Here is a 27,093-nt window from a genome sequence, read left to right as displayed (position 1 = left end):
AGCACGGAAGGGAGGGGGAGGGGGAGGAGGTAGCTACGCTCTGTCTGTTTGAAAACAGTTCAAACATCAACAGGAAGTGACGTCGCACATTATTCGCTTAGAGCGCCTTTAAACATCCCTTTTCCTCACAGCTGCTCTTGTTTGCGGACTATGAGGACGCGCTCTGGGGCCTCATTTATAAAACTTTGCGTAGGATTTGCGTCAGAAGTGGCGTACGGATGAAACATAGGACGCGCGTACGCACAGAAATATTCGGATTTATAAAACCGTGCGCACGCACATCCTACGCATTTTTCCCTTAATAAATCACAATCAATTCTAAATGTAGCGCAGCTTTTGCGGCTTCATGACACGCCCATAGTTGCCCATAAATAGTCCGTGAAACGCCCACATTTAATATGCATTGAATGCAAAATCATGGCAAACACAGAGAGGAAATCAAAAAAACGTAACTTCACTCAATGTGAAGTAGAAGTTATCGTTGGCGAGGTGGAAAAGAGGAGAAAAATGTTGTTTGGAGGGCACAGTGTGGGCATTACGCATTGTGATGGGGCATTTTATTTCCATCCATTTAATTGCATCTGACAAGCTACAGATGTCGGTAATAATCGACGTGGAAATGGGACATTGTTCAGCGCAAATGTAATTTCTTGTTGCTTTCTGAATGGTTGAGACATACGCCATACATTGTTTTATCAAAAATAAAACACACTAAAGGCATATGCATGAATACCATAATTCCGTAGATTATGAAGATATGGTTTACTATGAAAACAACTTTCCCCAGTGGACAATTAATACATCTATCTATCTATCTATCTATCTATCTATCTATCTATCTATCTATCTATCTATCTATCTATCTATCTATCTATCTATCTGTCTATGTAATTGCATCTATATCTGCTCCGCCAGACGGACACATTGACGAGAATATCAGTTTTGTACATTATTTCGTTCTGTGAACTATATTCTTTATGAGGATGAATTGCACAACATGCCAATATTATTGCAGAACATATTTCACTTTTCTTTTAGCAAATGTGTGTTCATTTGAATTTCTGTTGTAATTTTCGATGTATTTATTTATTTTTCACTGCTGATCGATCAAACGGGTTTTCGTGTAGACTGTTAATTGTGAGACTTGCTTTATGAAGTCTTCATGTTATTTATGAGAGGCAGTGTTGTCATTTTCACTTTCACTTTCACGTGTTTCTTCCATCTGCCGACAGTGTCGCCATTTCTCATTTCACTCGTTTTTGTGCGTACGCCTGGGTCAGAGCTTGCGTGACGGACAGCACATTTTCCCGTCAAGTTTGCTTTTTATAAATAATAAGTATTGCGTAGAGAGTGGCGTACGCCTTCTTTTGTGCGTATGCAACGTTTATAAATGAGGCCCCTGGTCCTCAGCGTGATGCGTCTTCACATCCCTATCAAACAGCGTATACAACACATATCTATTGAGGACAATTGCATCCTCATGCCGAAAGTTTATTACTTGCATTTGTTTTAAAGTTTTGAAGGTTTAAACTTCCATTTTCCTCACAGCTGCTCTTGTTTGCCGACACCCGCCGCACGCATACACAGCAGCCGGTCATCAGTGCACGTGAAGAGAACGATCTCTCCCACGTCTTAAAGCTACAGTATCCTAATTCATCTCTCAATAAAATTACTCTCTGCTCATCAGTGAAAAACTGTTGTACTTCATATGAATGCGTGTATATTTAATTCATACAGTAAAGACTGTGTGAATTGTTTTATTTTAACTACTTTTAACAGACATACCTTTTTAAAGGCATATTACATTTCTCTTTGCAAGAATAAATATTTGTTGTGCTTATTTATTTGATTCTCTATTAAGACAATAACATACCTAATTTACAGTTAATTTCATTTCTACAAATTGTGCAAACTCTGCTAGATTATAGATAAAAGATTCCCATTCCACTGCCATTATGTGATCGGCACTGATCGGCAGATCATGATCTTGGTGATCGGTAATCGGTGATCGGCCCCAAAAATGCTGATCGGAGCATCTCTAGTGCAGATAATTGAAAACAATGATAAAAGGACAACTTATAAAAAAGTAAAAAATTTAATGCCTTTTCGGTTAAAACCAGAGAAAATTAGAGGAGAATATTTTATTGGGATTATATATAACAGTATAAAATCTCTATACAACAGGTGGCTATGTGCGGATCTAAAAAATGAGAAAAACGAGTCCAAATAAAACGATTTCAAATCAATTTTTATTTCCTGTTGGCTTTAAACCAGAGAGAGTAAAGTCAAAGACATGCTTTAGTGTAAGACCCATGAATCTTACTGTAAGTACCGCAGTTTATGTGGTCATCTCTGTCTGAGGACCACACAGCCTTAAATAGATTACAAGATCGATATCTATACTTGATTAATGACACTTACAAGACTTCCATTATGAATACATGCAGTGGCTGGCAGCAAAATCTGTCTGGTCTCACATAAGAATTCAGTAGTTTATTCATTTGTTTTCTATTCTCTAACATAAGAGGTCGAGCCATTCATTATTTTGAAACACAGTATGACCAGGGTTAAGATCTGGAGAAATGAGAGCATGGCAATACTGTACACATGCATGCGCACGCACATAACATAACACAACATAACCATGTTGTCAACATCCGGTTCTTGTCCTTGTATACATATGGCACCAAAATGTAAGTGTGTGTATTATTATGAAGTCTTTAGGTGTACTTTTTGAAAGTGTATCGTCTCAGTGACAGCTAGGGACCATATTTTGACGTTTTTTTTCCTGGTGTTTAACCTAAACACACAGTAAACCAAGAGTTTCAAAGTATTGTGTAAGTTTCCCAGCTTCTAATTTCCATTTAAAAGAACTGTCTGTTTAAATATGTATGTATATCTATGACTATGAATATGTACAACTACTTAGGGACAAATTTCTCCCAAAGAAGAAATCACGTGCGATGTCTTAAATTGTTAAAACGCTACATAAAGTACATTTAAAAATAGACAGACGGTAAAACTCAATGGTGCAGCATAGAAGAAAACATGCGTGTGTGCACACAAAGCAGTTCATGTCCATGTTATCTGTGTACTCCCACACTGCATGTCTCACAAGTGTCTAAACCTGGTACACAGATAATGAAATGTCACATTTCCAAAGATGATCTCCAACTCTTAAAGGAACAGGGACCTCATTTATAAAAATGTGTGTAGGATCCTTACTAAGGGTCTACGTATGCACAAAAGCCAAAAATGGCATACAGTAAAAAATATTAAGACTTATAAAACAAAGCAATGTTCCCTTTATAAGTCACAGATCACCTGCAAGTTTGCATACATGAATCATCCTCAGATCCCACCCTGCCAGCCCTTTCTCTCATTAAAGGTAAAGCGAAAGATTTTCCCGAATTTTTTAAAAGAACCGCCCCTCCACTTTTTTAAAAAAATGCACATGCGCAACACTCCGATAGGAAACACCTATTAATGTGCGCACGAGAGAGCATGCACGAGCCTACTGTAGTTCTTCTCTTCACTCTGTTTACAAGATGCTGCCGGCATGGCTCATACTTTGAGATGTTTACAGTGTCTGCGCGGTTCGTGACTTGTACCAGGGCTAGCATCGCTAATCATAGCTTATATCAACTTTTACTAGCAGTGATTTTAAATGGATTTCTACAAATAGCATGACAAACTTTACCTGTCAAGTAGAAACTTCCCGTGGGAAGCCCAACCTGTGCTTTTAGCGCACGCTAGCATGTGAAATAGTCTCTCAAAAACACTCTAATATTTTTTCTTTCTTCATAGGCCTTTCTCTTCTTGTCATACAATTCGTAGACACTTTTTCTCTTGCGAACCTCAGACATTTTGAAAACAATTATCTGCACTAAGCTTCAATGAATGGCTAAAACCGTAGCCCACCACACATATACACCTGAAAGTGCGCATGTGCAGAAAGCGAACCTAGGGACGAGCACGTACGACAGCCTTACGTCAACATATCATCAGAATGATTGACAAATGGGATGACCAATATTCTAGATGATCCACCAGGAAAAAGAAAATCTTCCGTTATACCTTTTAAGTTTGTTCTTTATAGATCACAACCTTTGCGTGGGAACTGGCGCATGCACGTTTACAGCCCCGTTTTGTGTGTATGCACGCTTTATAAATGAGACCCCAGAACATAATAAATCGTACTCTTTTAAATTAGGAAAAAAATCAAAAGGTAGGCCTACCCATCAACAAGAAAATTTAAGATAGATGACATCCGGGACATGTGGGAGACCATCTGCGCTTTAATTTGATTGACAAATGACAACATGTCAAAGATGTTCCTTATTGCTCATTAAACGTGTGTAACATGACAATTGATAAACCCTATTTACTGTAGGTGGGCTTTAGCTCCTGTGTCTTTCATCTCAGCCCCCAAAAATTATTTTTATTAAAAGTCAACAACAGCTATAGTCTATGACATTTTATTTTTGTCAAAATCTTTTAACCTTAAAGGTCTAGGATAGTTCTCCCAAAAATGAAAATTATGCCATCATTTATGCACCCTCATGTTGTTCTAAACCCGTTTGAGTTTTGGTACAAAAAAATAAGATAAATGATGGTAAGCACACAGCTGATGGTACCCATTGACTTCCACACTAGGAGAAACAAATACTATGGAAGTCAAGGGATAGTGTCAACTGTGCTTACCATAATTTATCCAAATATATGATTTTGTATTTAGCAGAATAAAGAATGATTACGGAATTTTACCGTACAGTTACAGTAGAACTATTTGTTCTTTATGTGCACAAGCAAGCTCCGCCCCATACATGCAGCTCTCTGTGTTGCTCCACCCGCTAACACTTATCCCATCTGTGGTCTTTTCTTCGCTTCAGCAAAATCGCTAATTAAAATGCAACCAAATGCACCAGTGTTTCTAATATACAGAGATGCGTATCTACTAACAAATCAAATGTTTTTTTTTTTTAATATTAATTTTGTGAGCTGTGCAAGTTCTGAACAAGAATGGCACACTTTTGGACCAACACATCTCATAACCTGATATAGGAGGCTAAGTCCCTTACGCAACCTATTTTATGTCATTCTGTAATGGCTTTGAACGGTTAAGAACCTGAACCAAAAATGAAATGTCTTGTAGCCATGCGGATCCCCAAGCAATAATTCTGATTCATAGTTTCACTCCAGGTAGAGCAAATATGTCTGTGACATGATGTGTATTTCTTTTCTGCTTACATGTGTGTGTGCGTTTGTGTGTGTATGGTCAGAGCATTCAGGACTGGATGGCAGCCAGGAATGCAATCCAACATCACATCTCAAGAGAATTGCAAGCTACAAATACAGCTTTAAGGCAATGTCACAATTTTCTGTTTTTTGGCTCAATCTCTTAATGTGCACAAACCTTTTTCCTGTAGTGTTTCTGAGCTTTTTATAATGCAAGCGTTCCATGCAGAGCTGAAACAACCTTCCCATTTAAGTATGGGTTTTCTGCTGATAAAGCAAAAATGCGATTTTGAGAAATGCACCCTAGCATGCGTGCATACGTAAGCTATGTTTTTCCACATTAAATCTGCTCTGCATCACATAATTCTGTTGGTGTGCTTGTGTGAGTATGCAGGTAGAGACAAGGTCATGCCTCTCAACTTCCTCCCGGAGAGAAAACCCTTTCCTGTTCGGACACCAACTGAACTCCAACAAATTCCTGAGAACCATTTGCATTATTTACAAATCAATTAACACATTTTGGCTTCTTCAAACGGTCACACCTAGTAGGTATTTTAAACAAGGGCACCTTCCCAATCACATTACAACACTACTACAATCCCAAATACATCAATAGAATGCACAATCAGTGTGATGCATGTCTGAATGGCTGTACGTACTGTGTGTGTGTTACCACTGAGAATAGCAACCCTATCCCTTATGACCATGAATCACTCAATCTGTCTCAATCCACCCTTAGTCACACTACTATATGTCACACATGACTGTACGTGCGGTTCCTACTAAACAGCACTGCTGCTGCAGCAGAAGGATTCCCCGCTCTTGCTCCCTGACACACGCAGATACCCATCGCTTTCCCATTGGACATTCAAACACAGGCTGGTGGTTGAGTATCCATGGAAATGTGTACAATCCACCAAGAGCCTGTTGCCAGTATTGTTTGAAATAAGAGGGGATCTAGGTGCAGAGTAGGCTTGGGCAAGTAAGAAACGGCCATGCGTGCACTTATGCAGTGGCCCACATACTACATCAATCTATCAACATAATGCTTCATGCCTTGAGTTGCCTAGAGACCACCCTTACCTCCACCACCATTGGCCAATAGTAGCCGAGACAGCAACTACAGCCGTCCTACACTTTTTGGTGCAGCTTTCTGGTCACTTAGTCTCTAGATTTAATCTTTTCACTTTCCCATCTTTTAACACAGTCTAGGTGAGCCATACACATTCACCTGACTACAGCCAGAGCGCGGGAGACAGGAGTTGCCATGCAGGTTGCCATGGAGCCCGCACGCGGCTGCCCGCGCCCCTTTGCATTTCATCGATTAAACGGTGTAAAACGAGCGCGCGTGCACAAACAGACGCCCTGCTGGAAGGCCAAACAACGATAGCAGGGCGTTTTACATATCAGTGTTTATTAACTCATAAGTGCGAATATTCAATTAAAATGGGAAATGCATTTAGTTTCATCCTCCTTTTTAAAATAAATAAAAATGTTTGAAATGCCTTATGGGAAGAAGTGCATATTAAATAGATGCAAAGCGATTTAAAAATGCATTCATAAATATTATAATTACATTTCAAGTCATAGTGTAAATGCATGCACAAACTGCTGAATAAAAAAACACAAATTCTAATATCTACACAAATATGAATAATTGTGAATACTCAGCTGTTTACAATTAAAACCAACAAAATTCCTCCCAAAATTCTGTAGGATTTAATGGTGTTCTCTTGGTTCCCAGCTGCCACATAAAATCACACCAATAGAACCCAACACATTACCAGTAGAGACCCACCGAGACCACTAAAGTTTCCATTAAAACCAATAAAAATCCCATTATAACCCTTAAATCCATAGATGTTTTTTTTTTTTTTGCAGGAAAGCATTAGATGCATCACATAATAGACAGTATCCAGGTACCGATCAGGTGTGAGACTTTTCTTACCTTTCACTTGGCTCTCATACTCGGTAATGATTTCCTTTTCCTTCTTGCTCTTCGCCGACATGACGAGCAGGTGTAGTCCAAATTTTTGGCCGCTTCTCACTGAAACCTCTCGTCTTTTCCTAGACGCGTCCCTACTGTGACGGATGCGTCATATCCAACCACAGGTTCCTTGCGTGATCCGGTTCCGTGCGTGATCCGCCACAACAGCAGTCTGTAAAGCAATGCAATGGCAACCAACCACTCAGATTTATGCGTTTTTGACCAGCATAACAATCCGTGAAAGAGATTCAAGGAAACATCCAGATGGCACGTGAAGCACAGGGGCGCGTCGTTAACGCCGCATCACCAAACGCGCTTTGGGTGATTCTGGAGATTCAAGATTTTGGAATACATCGATATTACGCACGGGTTGAGTGCGCGTCCAATACACAAGAAAGACACGTTTGATGAAGATTGTAACTCATGCCGTCTTTAATCCAAAGTGTGATTGGCAACATGTGATATTCAAAAATATATTTCTTTGGACGTGTGTGTGTGTGCGCGCGCATGTTTCTCCAGTGCTCGCTCTCCACGCTATACTGTCAATAGGTGGGCGGGTTGGGGCGTGCGCGTGTGTAATACACGCAAAATCGACAAACCCTCCGGCCCTTACGTCATGCTCTCACGCTATTTTAAGAAACCACTTGGTTAAATTGTTACTAATTAACTGGTATGGGTTAATTGGTGGCGTTGAGTGAAAACAGAAAATACGGTGCCAACAGAGGAACATTACCCGTGAGACGCGACGTACGTGTTGATATAATGATATAAAACTGCTAAAATAAGTATTTCTGTCAGTTAGATGAACTTTAAGGTTATGCGTTTAAAAAACAAATTTAAAGCATTATGACGATATATGAAAACACATAATTTGATATTTACAATGTAAAAATACAAGGTAGCTATTTCAGTAACACGTTTTATAATTTAAATATTATTTTATACACTATATGTCTAATTGTATGTCTGTTAAAATGTATGTGAAATGCGGTATACATTTAAATTGAATAAAATGTGGACAAGTAGCCTAGTCGATGCATGGCAGCATTTGTCAACTGAAATAAAGGTTGACAGGTTTTAAAACCATGAGTTTGATACCATTACCACATTCATAATTTCTAGCAAAAATAGCAGCATCAAGCAAGATTAACCCATTTGTGCCCAAATTTTTCTGAATGGTTTCATGCATATAATAGAGGGTTTTCACCGACGTCACGTTCTGAGCGGTAACCCCCCAGCAAACATTTTTTTTTTTTTCAGAATCAGAATCAGAATCAGAAAGAACTTTTTTGCCAAGTATGCTTGCGCGTACAAGGAATTTGTCTTGGTGGCAGTAGCTTCCAGTACACATACAATATAAAGTAACAAGACAAGTGACAAGTAACATAGGTATAAGTTATGAATATATATAAAGTTATAAGGTGCTATAATGAAATGTCTGAGGGAAGTATTGCACATGTTGTTCCACAGTAGGGGAACATTTAAGTGTTCATGAGGTGGATGGCCTGGGGAAAGAAACTTTTCCTGTGTCTAGTTGTTTTTGTGCTCAGTGCTCTGTAGCGTCGACCAGACGGTAACAGTACAAACAGAAAGTTTGCTGGGTGTGACGGGTCCAGTGTGATTTTGCGAGCCCTTTTACTCACTCTGGATGAGTACAGTTCTATGAGTGTGGGAAGGGTAGTGCCAGTGATTCCTTCAGCAGTCCGAACTATTCGCTGTAGTCTACGGAGGTCGGTTTTGGTAGCAGAGCCGAACCAGACGGTGATGGAAGTGCAGAGGATGGACTGGATGACAGCTGAGTAGAACTGTACGAGCAGCTCCTGTGGCAGGTTGAATTTCCTCAGCTGACGTAGGAAGTACAGTCTCTGTTGGGCTTTCTTTACAATAGAGTCTATGTGAGTGTCCCACTTCAGATCGTGAGAGATGGTGGTGCCCAGGAACCTAAATGCCTCTACTGCAGTCACAGTGCTGTCCATGATGGTGAGTGGAGGGAGTGCAGGGGGGTTTCTCCTGAAGTCCACAATCATCTCCACTGTTTTGATCGTGTTCAGCTCAAGGTTGTTATAATTGCACCAAAGAGCCAGCTGCTCCACCTCCTGTCTGTACGCAGACTCGTCACCGTTCCGGATGAGTCCGATAACAGTAGTGTCATCCGCAAACTTCAGGAGCTTGACAGAGGGGTCTTTAGAGGTGCAGTCATTTGTGTACAGGGAGAAGAGCAGTGGTGAGAGAACACATCCCTGTGGAGCACCAGTGCTGATGGTGTGGCTGTCGGACGTGATTTTGCCCATTCTGACTAGCTGTTGTCTGTCTGTCAGAAAGCTGGTGATCCATTGGCAGACGGAGCTAGGGACAGAGAGCTGGGTCAGTTTGGTCTGTAGCAGTGATGGGATGATGGTGTTGAAGGCAGAACTAAAGTCCACGAACAGAATCCTTGCATAGGTCCGTGGTTTGTCCAGATGTTGTAGGGTGTAATGCAGTCCCATATTGACCGCATCATCCACAGACCGGTTTGCTCTGTAGGCAAACTGCAGGGGGTCTAGCAAGGGTCCAGTGATGTCCTTCAGATATGCTAACACCAGTCTTTCGAATGACTTCATGGCCACAGATGTTAAGGCAACAGGTCTGAAGTCATTGAGTCCTGTGATCTTTGATTTCTTCGGGATTGGGATGATGGTGGAGCGTTTAAAGCAGTAAGGGACTTTGCACTGCTCCAGTGATCTGTTGAAAATCAGTGAGAAGATAGAGGCCAGCTGGTCAGCGCAGGTTTTCAGACAGGCTGATGAAACCCTGTCTGGGCCTGGTGCTTTCCTTCTCTTCTGTTTCCTGAAGATCTGACGCACACTATCCTCACTGATCTGAAGTGCGGGGGGGGGAGGGGAGGGGGATGGCTGGAGGTGTTGATGGCTGTGTAGAGAGATGGTCAGGGCGGGTGTGGGGTGTCTGATCGGGGGTCTCAAATCTACAGTAAAAGACATTCAGCTCGTTCGCAAGATGCTTGGATGTGTGATGACCGTTGAAAAGACGTCCGTTCGTCACGTCCCGTCATGGTTGAAAAATAGTTCCAAAATGAAAATCCAACCGACGTCTTTGACGTCATCTGACCGTGAATCACACGTCTTTTCTGCACGGTCCGTGCACGTCTAAAAATGTCCTCTTCTGGACGGTAATATGAGTCTCTGCTTAATTCAGGCGTTATACTCACTTAAACGTGCATATAAAACAGGCTAGTTTGTACAATTGTAATAGGCAATTGTTAAGGTTCTTAAAATACAGAAATTCAGTCCAGTCAAACCTGAACGTCTTTATAACGTTGTAATCACGTGTATTTCACAAACACATTAAAGAACACATTATTTGTGGACATAAGCAAAAAAAAAAGCATGTTCTGATTTAGCACTTTTTATTTTTTTTTAAACCGTTTAACTATAATAACAATTTCAAAATACTTTATTATATAAAAGGATAGTTCACCCAAACATGTTTTTTAGTAATTTACTCTCTCTTATGTTTCAAACCTGTATACCTTTCTATGTTCTGCTGAACACAAAGATATTTGAAAGAATAGAAAGCAGAAAGCAGATCTCACAACCCATTACTACAATTGTAAAAAATTATTGACAGTTAGCTTGGTTACAAAAATTTTTCAATCTTTGTGTTCAGCAGAAAATAGAAATGTATACAGGTTTGAAACATGTGGGTAAGAAAATTATAAAATTTTCATTTTTGGGTTAACTCTCTCTTTAACACATTACAGCTGTTTGGCTTATTTAGTGTATTCACAACCCCCAGCTCTTCCTGGACCGTGCTTGAGGTGGTCTGCCATAGCTGCAACTATTTCCGAGTCTGTGGCATTTGGGCTCCACCTCTTCACAGCATCTGAGGGAAGAAAAGAATATGTTTCTTTTTAAAATAAATACAATTAAAATACAATACAATACAATATATAGTATAAAAGATGTTCTGCATTTAATAAGTGTTAGATCAGTTGTGGGGGAAACAGCATTCGTCCCCTCCCTCTACAAAACAACTGTGGTGCCCTTGAGAAAGACCCTTTACTAGGTTTGTAATTGTCAAAAAATGAACAGGACATTTCTGCTAAAGACAGGTGAGCTGTGATGTCCCCTGAATAGATAAAGCATAGCAACAAAAATTACATCAATATACAAAAACACGTTTTTTAGATCAACATATTCCCCAAATTACCTTGAATAACATAATACAAAGGTGTGCCTTTAAAAGACTTCTTTTCCAGATGTCCACCACCACTCATATTGAACTTTTCCAGATGTCCGCCACCCCTCATATTGAACTTTGCCATAAGACAATTAGACATCATTCTGTGAAAGAAATGTATGATTACTTCACCTTAGACAAATTACCTAAATGGTCAATAAATCACAATTAACAATAATGTGCAACATAGCATTTGCATACAATGTTCAAACATACACTATGTTTTAACATTTCACAACTACTCATCTATCATGTAACAAGTGCTATAAACTATATCATCATCCATAAGTTTTGATGACAAGTAATGGCTTACACTGAAATTATGTTTGATTTCTTGTTTTCAGTATGGCTGACTGTTTGAGCCACTACAAACATTAAAACTTCTGATAAGTAATGTGTGACAGATTAAATCCTGAAATGAAGTAATATAAATAGCTGGGTTAATGGTGGTAATCAATATATATTCCTGAAATATTATGCAGGATTACACAATTCAAGAGAAATACATACCTGTTCATAACATTGTTCACGCCGTTTCTGACAGAATATCCAACAACTCAGACAGTTGCTGGACCTACATGTGAAAACAATTGAAATAATGTTATAGAAAGATAGATGGAAATATTCTTTATGTCACAATTTACGCAGATCAACTTGTTATCAACATCTTTGATGTATTCATAATGCAAAATACACAGTCATATAGCATTTCTTACTTCTTGCATTTGAAGCTGAGGCCATAGGCAAAGAATCAGGTAGTCTCCATCCTGTTAGTTTTTCTTGTGTTACCTCACCTGGACAAATATAGTGTAATATTTTAACAGTAAATAACTTCACAGTGTAATACTGCATTAGTTATGAAATTTAGCTGTCTGTACTTTTAGGTGTTTGTGGTTGAGCAATGACAGACATTATAAGCTCTGTATTTGTAATTATTAACTCAGATTCAGAGAAATGTACATGTTTATTCTCTTAGCTGTGTTGTCACTAATGTAAAATCTAGGGCTGCACGATAAATCAGATGCGATATCATGCGCATCTCGTCAGTAAAGCAGGTTCCTTGATTAGTAGTAAATTGCCATCACCTGCTTTCAGATGGATGCTCTCTGGGATTGGTGTGCTCTCTGGGATTGGGGTGCCCTCTGGTACTGGGGCGTCAATCCAGAATTTGGGATTGTAGAGAATACTATATAGACATTAAAAACAAAAGTAATGAAAAATGATAAGTTATTTAAGGTAAGAAAGGACACATTAATGAATGAAAAACACCATAATTGTATGATTAAAAAATCCTCTTTAGGTGTATGACAATACACAAGAAAACAATACTATGCCTCTTTCGGTTGTCTGTAAGATGGCTGTTCATTATGTGACCTTGCAAAACAAATGACACCTTGCATGTAATTTCATTAAGTACAATAAACATACACATGCACAATGTATTTTAAAAAATACATAGTAGTGTAAAATATTAAATTAAATCACTTTTTATATCAAAGTTTTTGGATATTATGTTGACATTCAGGCAAAACCCTGACTCATGGAATAAAATTTTACCTAAAAATGAGAATGACATTATAAAGGCAAAAGTGTATGCACTTAGGAGCAAAGCAACGTGTTTGTATAGTGTGGAAATGCACCAAAAAAATAACAAAAGTATCAGTAGCACGTACGTCTCATAGTGTCACAGCTTATTCTAGGGTATAGATTAATCACACCATCTTGATACCGATGTTTACTGTCATGAAGTGTGCCTGTGTAAACAAAATACACCAAAACAATTTATATACATTTTTGAGTTTCATATCAAAATATATAAAAGTCCTTTTTGAAAGAATCATGCTTTTTCGTAGTATTAAGCAAAGAAGTCAAAAACTTACAACTTAATGTAGGGTAGACAAAGTCAGGGGTCGGGCACGTCTCATCCAAGTGTGTTGGACACAAAACTTGATCTTTAGCACAAACAAGGACATATGACACATTAGAACATTAACAAATGTGTAGACTGTTTAAGCCATATCTACAAAAATTCATATCTACAGTTTTCCATACCTTTTTTTATTGTTTGTAGAATGCGCATCTTTATTTGGTTTGTGTTGATCTTCAACTGTAAATAAAACGAAATTGTAATTAATTATATTAACTCCACAATAACAACTCCAATTTGCTAATGTATTTTCAAACTGAGGCATTTACCTGACTTGGGTTTTGGGTGGTTATATTTTGGAGGGTCTGTGTAGGACACAGTGCCTTTAACAGCTTGTTTATTTTTATTTGGATGAGGTTCTGCTTTTCCTTTGTACAAAACAAAAGCAAAGGAAGTTAATCAAACAAACACTTATGCAGAACTTTTAATGCAAAACAGTATTTAATATTTTGCATGTGCAATGTTTAGGCAATCAAATCATTGTAATTCCATTAATGCCAAATAACTTTTATTTTTCAGATAATTTACTTTCTGAAAGAGACTTTCAAGAGGCTACATTAATAAGTTACTAGGGCTGTGCAAAAATCGACTGCGATTATCATGCGCGTGTCATCAGTAAAGCCGGTTCGGTGATTAGTATTAAATCGCCATCAGCTGCTTTCAGATGGAGCGGCATTTATTAAACAGACCCGTAGTTCACCGAGAAGCTAGGCAAAATCGGGTTCATAATCGAGGAAAATCGATTCCGATTTTCTATGCGATTTTGCCTAGCTTCTCGGTGAACTACAGGTCTGTGTAATAAATGCTGCTCCATCTGAAAGCAGCTGATGGTGATTTACTTCTAATCACGGAACCGGCTTTACTGATGACACGCGCATGATAATCGCAGTCGATTTTTTGCACAGCCCTATAAGTTACAGTAATAACTTTGATTGTATCCTTAAACATACTTTATGTTCAAAGTACGTTAGCTTTTAGCGTTCTAGCTAATTTTTGCCATACTCAGTGTGGACAATTCTGGCAACGTTTATTTCGGAGCCTTCGTGTCAAACAAGTAAAACTTAAGCACGTTAATCAAATACTACACAATGTACTTACCCAACAGTAGATTTTGCATAATATATAGACAAAAATCCCTCGTAATCGCTCCTCGTGTTTGAATGTGAACTTCCGGAAGAATGCGTGACGTGACCACTATCTCGCGAGATAATCTGTCCTATCGCGGGATTTTGTAATATATTTCTTAATATAATATTGGAAGCACAGTTTTTGAAATAACATCCAACTCAGACCTAAATGGTGACCGGATATGTATCTGTTTTAGATTTATATGCATACATTCAATAATAAAACAGGTTGAAATAATGACTAAAATGCAGCGTGGCTTTGCAATCACACTGGGCACTTTGTGATTATAATTTATTTAAACACGATAAAGTTAATATATTTACTTTGTATACAAATCGTGTATTTCATAAAGATTATTCTGTTTTTTTCCAACGAGTCTAGTCTAGACGTGAAAAAGACGTGAGTGGACGTCTATTCATAACCTCTTAAAAACTACTTTGTTCACTTAAATTAATTATTGCAGTATTAACCAAGGTGTACGCACAGCATTTGCATACTTCACAACGACTACATAAATGCATTTTAGGACATGTTGTGCATTTGTGCCGTCCAGCAGCGACTACTTTTGGACGGGGAGACGACGTTGATTTCGGACAAATAGTACACCATTTGTGGCGTCCCGCAGCGACCTCTTTTGGCCGGGGAGACGACGTTGCCGTCCGACCAATGTTTGCTGGGCCGGATGCGCGGCCATTGTGGAGGCACGACTCGGTGTAAAGAACTGAACGGAGTACAATGGAATATGCGCTTTGGATACTTTAAGTCAGGGTTCCTCAATAGGCGGCCCGTGAGAGGAAAATGTTTGGCCCGCGCTTATTTCAGTGTTGACATGGTAACGTCAGCGTAAGCACGTCACTGGCGCAAAAATTCAAGCATTACCTGCATTCGTGTTTCGCGCACAACAAAAATATGGCAAGTGTGAAGAAAAGAAAAGTGGACACGGAAACAATTTTGACTGAACAATTTTGTTTTATTTTACCTGACCACCAAAGCCAACGTGTTTATTATGCACGCAGACCGTGGCTGTCTGTAAGGCAGAAAATATCATACGCCATTTCAACTCCTTGCACAGCAATTTTAACAGCAATTTTCCTGAACATTCTGAGACTCGCAAACAGAAGGTAACACACTTGGTTGCAGCTTACAAGCATTCCGTTGCTGTTATTCATAAAACCACATCCATACAGGAGAATGCCACCGCAGCATTACGTGTGGCTTGGAACTTAGCAAAGGCCAAAAAGCCGTTCACGGATGCCGAATTAATTAAAACCTGTGCGATTGACATGGTGGATGAAGTTTTAAAACACGACGAGATAACGAAGAAAATGGTTGTGGAGCTATTACATAAGGTGCCATTATCCGATTGCACCGCAACAAGAAGAGTGGAGGCACTGGCGGGTGAGTGTCTGTCCAATCTTTTATCCGACATAAAGAAAGCCGAAGTTATGTCACTTGCAATAGACTCGTCTTGCGATCGAACAGACATTGAACAGCTGTGTTTGTCAGATTTTTTGATGGGAAGGTTTTCCGCGAAGAGCTGCTTTGTTTGCTGGAAATACAGGAACGCACAACCGGAGAAATAATTTTTAACAAACTGATGCAGTTCTTTGAAAAGAATGGATTAGATTTAAGCAAAGTTGTGTCAGTTATCACTGACGGGGCTCCGTCAATGGTTGGTCATCACAGAGGTCTGATAAGCAGGCTAGCTGCTGTCAATCCAAAACTGATACTGTATAATTCATAAATCGGTGTTGTGTGCTAAATTGTCTGGAAATTGGTTCATTGGCTGGTCAATTTTATTCGCGCGAGTTCTGGTCTGCAACATCGCCTCTTCCGAGCCTTGCTGGAAGAAATGTCTGCAGAACGGCAAGATCTTTTGCTGCACAATGATGTCCGATGGCTGAGCAAGGGCCAAAGAGAGAGACATTTCTGAGGTTTTTGAACGACAACACAGAGATGGCATTCGTGCATTTTTTGTGCGATATCATGTCTCACCTAAATCAGCTTAATTTGCAATTGCAAGGCAAAAACCACACTTTTGCTGACATGTACGAAGCGGTTGAGGCTTTTCTTTTAAAGCTGGACCTTTTTGAAAGGGATCTTCAAGGGTGAAAGCTGCACTTTCCGTATTTACAACAGCATTGCGAGAAACCCCAGATGCAAGAGGACCTGTTAATGCGCGACTTCGTGATGAGACTGGCAGAGAATTTCAAAGAGCGATTTCAGAGCTTTAACCTGTCAAGTGAACTCCTCCTCTTCCTAAGACAGCCATTTTCAGTCCCAGCAGATGGACAATGGACTGCTGAGGCCAAACGCCTGGTTTCATCCTTAGACGAAGCATCTTTACAGCTGGAGATTTTGGAAACCGTCCCCTTGGAATTATAAGGTTCTATCTGCGTTCTGAGCAGTTTTGAGATATTGAGCTTCAAAGTTTTTGCATTACATACATATAGGAAAACTACCATGGGGAAGAAGTTTCTTTCAAACATGAAAATAACAGCGACCCTAAATGCATTTTAAATATACAATATCAAAATCCTCTCAAATTTCTAAATGTGAATTTTTGGAAGGGGTCAAATGCAGATAGAACCTTCTAATTCTAAAACAACACTTTTCGCTAAGAATTATAAGGTTCTATCTGCCAAAACATTATTTAAACATTAAATATAAAATTAATGTTGTAACAATTTTTTAACATGTGTTAGAAAGTAACATTTTAATCCTTTCTATGACATTTTATATTTTTATTTTAGCACTTTTATCTCTAAAAGTCTTATTTTACATTGCTCTTTTACAACATTGCTTCTTCCCTCTTCTGCCTCAGTTTTTCTACCATCCTCCTGTATATGTCGGGTTCATTACAAAATAGACAATTTTGTTTCAGCATGTTATACCATTCCCTACTGAAAAATCCAGCTAAGACCAGCATAAGCTGGTGAGCTGGTTTGAGCTGGTCTCAAAACTTGGTTTTAGCAGGTCTCCCAGCTTGGTTTTAGCAGGTATTGCTGGTGTAGTAAGCTGGTCTAGCTGTGTTTTGGTCACCTTTTAAGCTGGTCTGGCTGGACTTAGCTACTGCCACCTTAAACCAGCTAAAACCAGCTACCAGCTTATGCTGGTCTTTGCTGGATTTTTCAGTAGGATTGAGCAGCTACAGGCTACAATCATTCTGAAATCATTTTAATACTGAGGTAACTGCTTTAACAATCTTTCACATGTTTACATTTTGACATAACAATCATAAATTACTGTAAACACACTTTTTTGGGTAGGATAGGTTAGTTTGTTTTTTCTGTATTTTTTATCTTAGTGCTTGCCTCTTAATATCAGGAACTAAGAAGCTAGCACTGCTGGCTAGTGTGGTGTCTAACTATGAAAACAATCTCCTCAGCAAGACCTACAAAAAAAGATTGCCCCTACTGAAAAATCCAGCAAAGACCAGCATAAGCTGGTAGCTGGTTTTAGCTGGTTTGAGGTGGCAGTAGCTGGTGTAAGCTGGTCCAACCAGCCTGGCAAAGCTGGTCAAGCTGGTGGGTCAGCTGGTCTTCCAGCATGACCAACTTAAAAAGTGACCAAAACACAGCTAGACCAGCTTAAAAAGTGACCAAAACACAGCTAGACCAGCTTAAAAAGTGGCCAAAACACAGCTAGACCAGCTTAAAAAATGACCAAAACACAGCTAGACCAGTTTAAAAAATTACCAAAACACAGCTAGACCAGCTTGCTATACCAGCAATACCGGCAAAAACCAAGCTAGGAGACCAGCTAAAACCATCTCACCAGCTTAAGCTGGATTTTACAGTAGGGTGAACTTCGGGGCTGTCGATCTTAAGGTTTCTTAAAAACTTTGCGTTGCGTGCCATAATCCTCACAGATATTGTGTGTCTAGACCAGCTTAAAAAGTTGTCACAGAGTAAGAATATGTGAATAACTCAATTTTGACAAAAATGTCTGATAGAACCTTATAATTCCAAGGGGACGAAATGTCAAAATCTGATTTGCTCAGAGAGCAACACAAGGAGGCTAGTGTGAGCGATTTTTGGACAAAAGTGATTTCTCAAGCTAAATTCAAGAACAGCAGAATTATTGCAATGTTCCTTCTTTCAATGTTCCCATCCACTTACATCTGTGAGTCATCATTTTCTATAATGAACATCATCAAGAACCAGGATAGAAACAGACTGTCCAGTGTGCATCTTGATCAGTGTCTCAGAATTGCTACAACAGAATATAGCCCTAACATCAGAGGTATCGCTTCAGCTGGTCGCTGTCACTTCTCTCATTGAATGGTGAGTACATACAAGTAAATACTTTTAGTTTGATCCAAGTAAGAACAATAAAATATTAAAGCTGGTCTAATAATTTAATCTGCCATTAGGGAAATTGATGAGAAGAGATCTAGTGCAGTGATGAGCAGGATCAGTTGACTCCCATGCAGACATGGAGATCCAGAGTTGTTGTTTTTTCATTTGTTTTTGATATCCACCATGCAAAGTTCTTTAGTTTTCTGCATCTGAATACAAAACTGCTAATTGTTTGAATAAAATAGACTAATGAGAAAAAGAAATTAATAAATAAAAATAAATAAAATCAGAATAAGTATTTTGTGATTTTGTGACTCTCTTAACAAATCAAACACAACAATAATAGCGGGGCAAACATCGAGGTCATAACATTGGGGTCGGTGGCCCTTGGCTTTGTATTGTTGGCAGAATTTGGCCCTTGGTAAAAACTAATTGAGGAACCCTGCTTTAAGTGAATGTAGACATGTCTAAACAACAGAAAACGCATCCAAGATGCAAAGGCATATAGGGAAGGACTTGGACCGCAAGAAAAGGCACGATATTTCGAGAAATTATAATTTATAGGCGCTGTAGATCCATACGAGCTCCCTCTTCTAGGATCCGTGACGACCCGGCGATTCTTCCTTCAGTTGCATATCCCAATATAAGTTAGTGAACTACCTAGTTTTCATGCAGAGCCCATATGTCAATGTCAGCTTTATTTATATAGCAAATTTAAAACAGCCAGTGTCCTACCAAAGTGCTTTAATGTAAAATAAGCACAGTAAAAAATAAAAGCAATAATTGTTTTTACCATTTAATATTAAAAATATTATTATCATTACAATAGAAAATTTGTTATGAGCAATTAAGCACACTGGCATTAAGGCATTGCAGCGCAAATTTTATTTGTGTTTAAGTACATTTTGTGCATACACTAAAGTACATATTAAATACTCTTTAAATAAAGCACAACAAGTAGAAGCATAATTGTTTTATACTTTATGTACTTCAATCATATTTCTTATACAATACTACAATAACCACAAGCGCCGCTCCTCTGATAATTTCTTGCATTCCTTTCCCTGGTTTTTAATAACTTTTGGAAGTCGATAATAATCCAAATGTTTTTCTCAATATGTACTGTTGGTACCATCTCAAACACGGCAATAATTAACTATTTTCCTTGACGACGGCATATACATCAGTGTCTGCTCTGTTGTAATGCGGAGTGCCTCCAATATGGCGTCTTCCGCTCTGATGACGTGCCGTGAAAACCCTCTATTGTGTTAATAGTGTCTGTAAACATGTTCTGCATTTATTTTCCCCATTTTTATTTTTATTTTTTTGAAAATCATATTTTAATGTGCGGCAACTATAGTTGCTGGTGGGCAAAAAGGTTGTATGCACCCCTTTAATGTCAAATTTTAATTCATTTGGCATCTTACTCAAAATAACGGCTTTCAACAGATCAACCTTTATTCATAAACACATTTATTATGTATAACAGTCAAAGAACATTGAACCCCCCCCCCCCCAAAAAAATGCATCTAGCTTATAATCTCTTGTTCAATTCAATTTTATTTATATAACGCTTTTCACAATTGTTAATTGTTGCAAAGCAGCTTTACATGAGTAGATGTAGGGGAAAACACAGAAAATCAATAGATAATAATATAGCTGCAAAGCAGCGATGGTGGGGTCAAGCCAAAAAGGGCACAGAATGAAGTATCAGTAATGACTGTCTTGATTTTAGATCTTAGTTTTCAGTAGATTAAGGCAAAAATAGCATTTTTTCAAATCTTGAGACCACTTGGTGGCGCTGCACCGAGACAATAGATGGTGCCTTGGGTCATGATTGTGATGACACCCACCAAATTTGATATACATATGATTAACCAATATTAAGATATAGCCTCAAATGACTTGACCACTCGGGGCACTGCACCAAAACAATAGATGGTGCCTCAGGCAGGCCCGGATTAAGAATTCGGAGGCCCCTTGGCACAATTTCTTGTAGGCCCCCCCACGCACACAATCAAACTATATATATATATATATATATATATATATATATATATATATATATATATATATATATATATATATATATATATATATATATATATTATATGGTTCTTTTTGTTAGAAACACCTCGAGTTTTACAGGATTTACAATGACACATTACAGCTGGTGATCACTACCTGTAGGACAATATCAATACATGTAGATATTTTTGTTGCAAGCAGGGACCTGCACAGAGACCTGCACAAGGGGCAGATGCTCAAGTGAAAAAAGGGCACTTCTCTTAGGCCTAATTCTTTTTTAAACAAAAGATTAAATATATTGACACAACTTCCTTATTTTAATTCCTTCACACACACCCAACTGTTTCATACTCTACAGATTTCTACAAAATAGAAAATAATCAGTTCACATAAAGTGTTTAACACAAGAACAGAAGACAGCAAATGATACTGCCAACAATGTGCATGTTTTCTGTTCTACTAGTTTCAAATATATCTAGAATAAATGACTGCGCCAAGGAGAGGGTACAGTTTCACTAATAATGTGTTTGTTTATTTTGAACATGGTAGTAAATCTTTTTAATTATTTTGGTGTTAAAATAACACATCTTTAACACTAAACTAAAAAAGGAGGGTTGCTGCTATAATATTATTGTTAATTTCCTACCCAGTCTCACAAAGTTTCGTGATATAGTCACGTATTTTTTTTATTCTTTTTTCGTGCTATTATCACGAAATTTCGTGTTTTTTCGTGATCGTATAACGAATTCCTGTTTTCGTGTGATTATCACGTATTGGTTACTCAACTGCTTTTTCCTATTTTTAAACTATTGTCGCTTCGGTTTAGGGTTAGATTTGGTGCTTGCATTAGAATGTCACTTTATATATTGGTTTATACTATTTTTTCTGATTTATTTTTTTATATGTCGCCTGGCGTTAGGGTTAGAGTTGGGTTTGGTTAGGGATGTCATTTTATGTAAATCTAACCCTAAACCGAAGCGACAATTGTAATATATGATGCGTGATAACAATAAATCACAGAGACTTAGATTAACGTGACACTAGCGTTTACTTCCATTTCTTACTCGGTTAGTTACAGCTCAGGTGCGACTCAACTCTGGCACCTCCAACAGGTAAGGAGTATTTATACACATTACTATACATCACATCTCCCCCTTTAAATGCATAACTTACCAAGCAGAATAACAAACATATTACTATGGTTCAACTGTAGATATCACAAATTGCACTTTGCTGACTTTCCACACAAAAGTACACTCAAAATTAGACTATAACTTAAATCTGTATTGAAGTTATAATCAAACAAACAATAAAGACACTCTTTATACATCTATCCACAATGTTTTATGGCGAAAAGAATTTAGGTGGTTTTATCAGTCTGCCACATCGTGATCTCTTAAATTGTCCTTCATTAAGTCCAGTTGGTGTTAGAGGACTTTTCATAGGTGACCGTACAGGTGATTGCAATGGAATTTCAGTAGCAGTAGCAGATTCACTGTCTACTGTAGGAAAGTCATCCAGATCTAGAGAGAGTGGAGTCATTTCTCCAGTTTTTAGCAAACACCGTCTGTTTCTCCTGAAGATGTTTCCATCAGGCGTTTGAATCACATATGATCTAGGTTTTTCATGACTCCTCAGCACAACTGCTGGTTGCCAGGTATTTTTTACTTTTACTCTTACATTCTCTCCATCTGCTAGAAGTGGTAACTGTTTTGCTCCACTATCAAAATAATGTTTTTGCTTTAGTTGCCTGCTTTTGATGCTCTTATGCACATTGCCATGAAGTTGTGGTTTCAACAGGTGTGCTGATGTAGGCAGTTTTGTTTTCAATCTTCGACCCATAAGCAATTGGGCCGGAGACAATTTCACACCATCTAACGGTGTATTCCTGTATTCTAATAAAGCAATATAAGGATCTCTCTGACTTTCCTGTGCTTTTTTTAACAGGTTCTTTACTGTCTGAATTGTTCGCTCACTTTGTCCATTCGACTGCGGAAATCCAGGACTAGATGTGGAATGTACAAACTCCCAATTTTCTGCAAACGCTCTAAATTCTCCACTTGAGAATTGAGGACCATTGTCCGACACCACTTCATCTGGAATTCCATGTCTCGCAAAGATGGATTTGAGAGCAGTCACAACATACTTGCTTGTTGATTGTGTGAGTTTAACAATCTCTGGAAATTTTGAAAAGTAATCCACAAACAGTAAATATTCACCTTGGTTAAAGTGAAACAAGTCTACTCCCACTTTCGCCCATGCTCTGTCTGGAATGTCATGGCAGATGAGTGGCTCTTTGGGGTTACTACGTCTAAAAGTATTACAGATAGGACATTTCAACACTAAATCTTCAATTTGGCTTGCCATGCTGGGCCAGAACATGACATCTCTTGCCCTTTCCTTACATTTAACCACACCTAGATGAGATTCATGAACTCTTGCCAGCATATCAGCTCTCAAACTTTGTGGGACTACAAGTCGCCAGTTCTTAAAGAGTAAGCCATCGGAACAGGTAAGTTCTTCTCTGAACGTCCAGTATTTTTTTATTTTTGCTGAAACTTTTCTTATGTCAGCAGGCCATCCTGACTGAACTAATTCCATAACAATCTTTAACTCTTCATCTGCTGCTGTTGCAGTTTTGAAAGTATGCAGCTTCTCTTTTGAGATTGGCAAAAATACTGCTAAAGAAAGTACTTGCAACTCATCTTCTAGGAGTGACTCAGTTTGTTCTTTCAAATATGCTCGGCTCATTGTGTCTGCTATATATAACTCTTTACCAGGCTTAAAGCTGACACGCAAATCATAAAGCTGCAATCTCATCAGCATTCGCTGAAGTCTTGGAGGAGTTTTGTGGAGAGTCTTTTTAAACACTGTTTCCAAGGGTTTATGATCAGTCTCCACTCGAACTGCCTTACCATAGATGTACTGATGAAATTTTTCACAGCCGTACACAATTGCCAAGAGCTCTTTCTCTATTTGTGCATATCGTTTTTGACACTCAGTAAGTGACCTTGAACCGTATGCCACCGGATGTCCTTCTTGCAGTAACACTGCTCCCAGGCCTTCCGCACTAGCATCCACAGACAATGTTACCTCTTTATTGACATCAAAATACTTCAGTACTGGGCCTTCACTCACAAGTAATTTCAACCTATCAAAGCTCTTCTGTTGCTCTGATTCCCAATGCCACTCTACATCACTTTCAAGAAGTTTCCTTAGAGGAGCACTGACGTCTGATAGATGTGGAACAAACTTAGCCAGATACTGTAGCAGGCCTAAGAACCTCATCAGTGCAGCCTTGTCCACTGGCTCTGGCATGTTCTGTATTGCTCGGACTTTCTCTGGATCTGGCTTCAATCCATCTGCAGTCAGAATATGTCCAACATAGCTGACTTCAGTCATCCTGATCTTGCATTTATCTTTGTTCAGCTTTAAATTAATGCTTCTTATTCTGTCTAGCAGTTGTCTTAGTCTCCTGTCATGCTGTTCCACGTCCTCACCCCACACCAGAATGTCATCCACTATGTTCACAACTCCTTCCAAGTCTTCTAGTCTTTGTGCAATGCATTTTTGGAACACTTCTGGAGCTGATACGATGCCAAATGGAAGTCTTAAAAAACGATATCTCCCAAAAGGAGTATTAAAAGTACATAGTTTGGAGCTCTCTTTATCCAGTTGAACTTGCCAAAATCCATGATTAGCATCAAGCACTGAAAATACTTTGGCATTTGGCATTTCAGATACTATTTCTTCAATTGTGCGTAATGGGTAGTGTTCTCTCTTTATAGCTTTATTAAGATCTTGTGGATCAATGCAAATCCTCAGCTTCTTAGGCTTAACCACAGTCACCATACTGTTTACCCAATCAGTGGGCTCGGTTTGCTTAACGATAACTCCAAGATCCTCCATCCTTTTGAGTTCCACTTTTACCCTTTCCTTTAGTGCTACAGGTATTTTCCGTGGTGCATGTATAACTGGAGCAACATCTGGATTCAGCTGTATATGGTGCAGTCCTGATACACATCCTAATCCAGAAAACACATCTTTGTATTCACTCAGTATGTCACTGTGATCCGCATTCTCTACTTTATAAACTCTTTTAATCAGTCCTAATTTTGAGCATGCTTCTCTGCCTAAGACAGCTGGTGAGTTTTCATTTACTATTTGGAATTCTAGCCCAAATTCATTCTCTTTGTAACCACATTTAAGCATGGCCTTACCCTTTGGCTCCATCGTGTGGCCAGAATAAGTAACTAACGTGCAGTTTGACTTCATCAATGGCGTGTCCTTATTAGTGATTTTTTCAAAGTCTTTATACGACAACACGTTACACTCAGCTCCTGTGTCTAGCTTAAAGGTAAGTACAGAGTTATTTATTTTGAATTCTTGAGTCCACTTCTCATTTCCAGCTGTATAGACAGTATTCATTTGCACCTTCTGTTTCATAGCGGTTTGTTCTTGTTGTCTAACCTCAATTGTACCCATAAACATTTCTTCTTGTCCTATGTCGTGAACATTCTTCTCAAACTTTCTAGACTTGACTTTGTGTTTTGGCGTTTTGCACATGCGGCTAAAATGGTTCTTCCGTGAGCACTCATTACATATTTTACCATATGCTGGGCACTTCCTCGGCTCATGTGTATATCCACATCTTGTGCATTCGTCTTCATCTTTTCCTTTCTGCTTAACTTTAGCTTGTCTGACAGTTGATTTTGTTCTCGCAATTTTATTCACACCTACTTCTGCTTCTTCTTGCAACACTTTCATGTGGCTTTGTGTTACTTCGTTAGCACGACAGATATTCACAGCCTTTTCTAGGTCCAAATCAGTTTCCCTGAGAAGCCTAGCTCTCACAGTGTCATTATTAACGCCACAGACAATTCGATCTTTAATCAGTTCATCAGTTAATTGTCCAAACGCACAGTCCTTTGCTTTATTTTTCAAATCTGTCACGTATGCATCAATTGTCTCGTTCAAACCTTGTGTTCTTGTGAAAAACATATGCCTCAGATATGTAACATTCTTCCTTGGCTCACAGTACTCTTTAAACTTTTCTTTGAGCACTTTTAAATCATCCACATCATCATCATCAAATTCCATGGTATTAAATACCTTTATGGCGTCATCACCAGCCACGTGAAGAAATGTTGCACACTTCACTTTCTCGCTCTTTTCCGCGATGCCAGTTGCAATGAGATACAGATCAAACTTTTGAATCCATGCTCGCCAGTTTTCTGCCAGATTTCCTTCGAAACACAAACTGTTAGGAGGCTTCAACTGCTCCATAGTTCACTTCTGACACCATGTAATATATGATGCGTGATAACAATAAATCACAGAGACTTAGATTAACGTGACACTAGCGTTTACTTCCATTTCTTACTCGGTTAGTTACAGCTCAGGTGCGACTCAACTCTAGCACCTCCAACAGGTAAGGAGTATTTATACACATTACTATACATCACATCTCCCCCTTTAAATGCATAACTTACCAAGCAGAATAACAAACATATTACTATGGTTCAACTGTAGATATCACAAATTGCACTTTGCTGACTTTCCACACAAAAGTACACTCAAAATTAGACTATAACTTAAATCTGTATTGAAGTTATAATCAAACAAACAATAAAGACACTCTTTATACATCTATCCACAATGTTTTATGGCGAAAAGAATTTAGGTGGTTTTATCAGTCTGCCACATCGTGATCTCTTAAATTGTCCTTCATTAAGTCCAGTTGGTGTTAGAGGACTTTTCATAGGTGACCGTACAGGTGATTGCAATGGAATTTCAGTAGCAGTAGCAGATTCACTGTCTACTGTAGGAAAGTCATCCAGATCTAGAGAGAGTGGAGTCATTTCTCCAGTTTTTAGCAAACACCGTCTGTTTCTCCTGAAGATGTTTCCATCAGGCGTTTGAATCACATATGATCTAGGTTTTTCATGACTCCTCAGCACAACTGCTGGTTGCCAGGTATTTTTTACTTTTACTCTTACATTCTCTCCATCTGCTAGAAGTGGTAACTGTTTTGCTCCACTATCAAAATAATGTTTTTGCTTTAGTTGCCTGCTTTTGATGCTCTTATGCACATTGCCATGAAGTTGTGGTTTCAACAGGTGTGCTGATGTAGGCAGTTTTGTTTTCAATCTTCGACCCATAAGCAATTGGGCCGGAGACAATTTCACACCATCTAACGGTGTATTCCTGTATTCTAATAAAGCAATATAAGGATCTCTCTGACTTTC

General features: G+C 38.7%; 1 protein-coding gene across 3 annotated transcripts in view; it reads right to left on the bottom strand.

The window, feature by feature from the left end:
* Positions 1-7,751, bottom strand: part of srgap1b (SLIT-ROBO Rho GTPase activating protein 1b) — a 97,929-nt gene extending 90,178 nt beyond the window's left edge. For all 3 annotated transcript variants that reach the window (XM_065265777.2, XM_073814914.1, XM_065265779.2), the window contains exon 1: positions 7,187-7,751. In XM_065265777.2, coding sequence (XP_065121849.1) covers positions 7,187-7,247 — 61 coding nt within the window. In that variant the 5' untranslated portion in view covers positions 7,248-7,751. The remainder of the gene's footprint in view (positions 1-7,186) is intronic.
* Between the last annotated feature and the right edge of the window lie 19,342 nt (positions 7,752-27,093).

Source organism: Paramisgurnus dabryanus, chromosome 1, assembly GCF_030506205.2.
Source record: "Paramisgurnus dabryanus chromosome 1, PD_genome_1.1, whole genome shotgun sequence".
NCBI lineage: Eukaryota > Metazoa > Chordata > Actinopteri > Cypriniformes > Cobitidae > Paramisgurnus > Paramisgurnus dabryanus.
The sequence above is the reverse complement of the archived record's forward strand: the minus strand, read 5'-3'. Positions and strand labels throughout refer to the sequence as shown.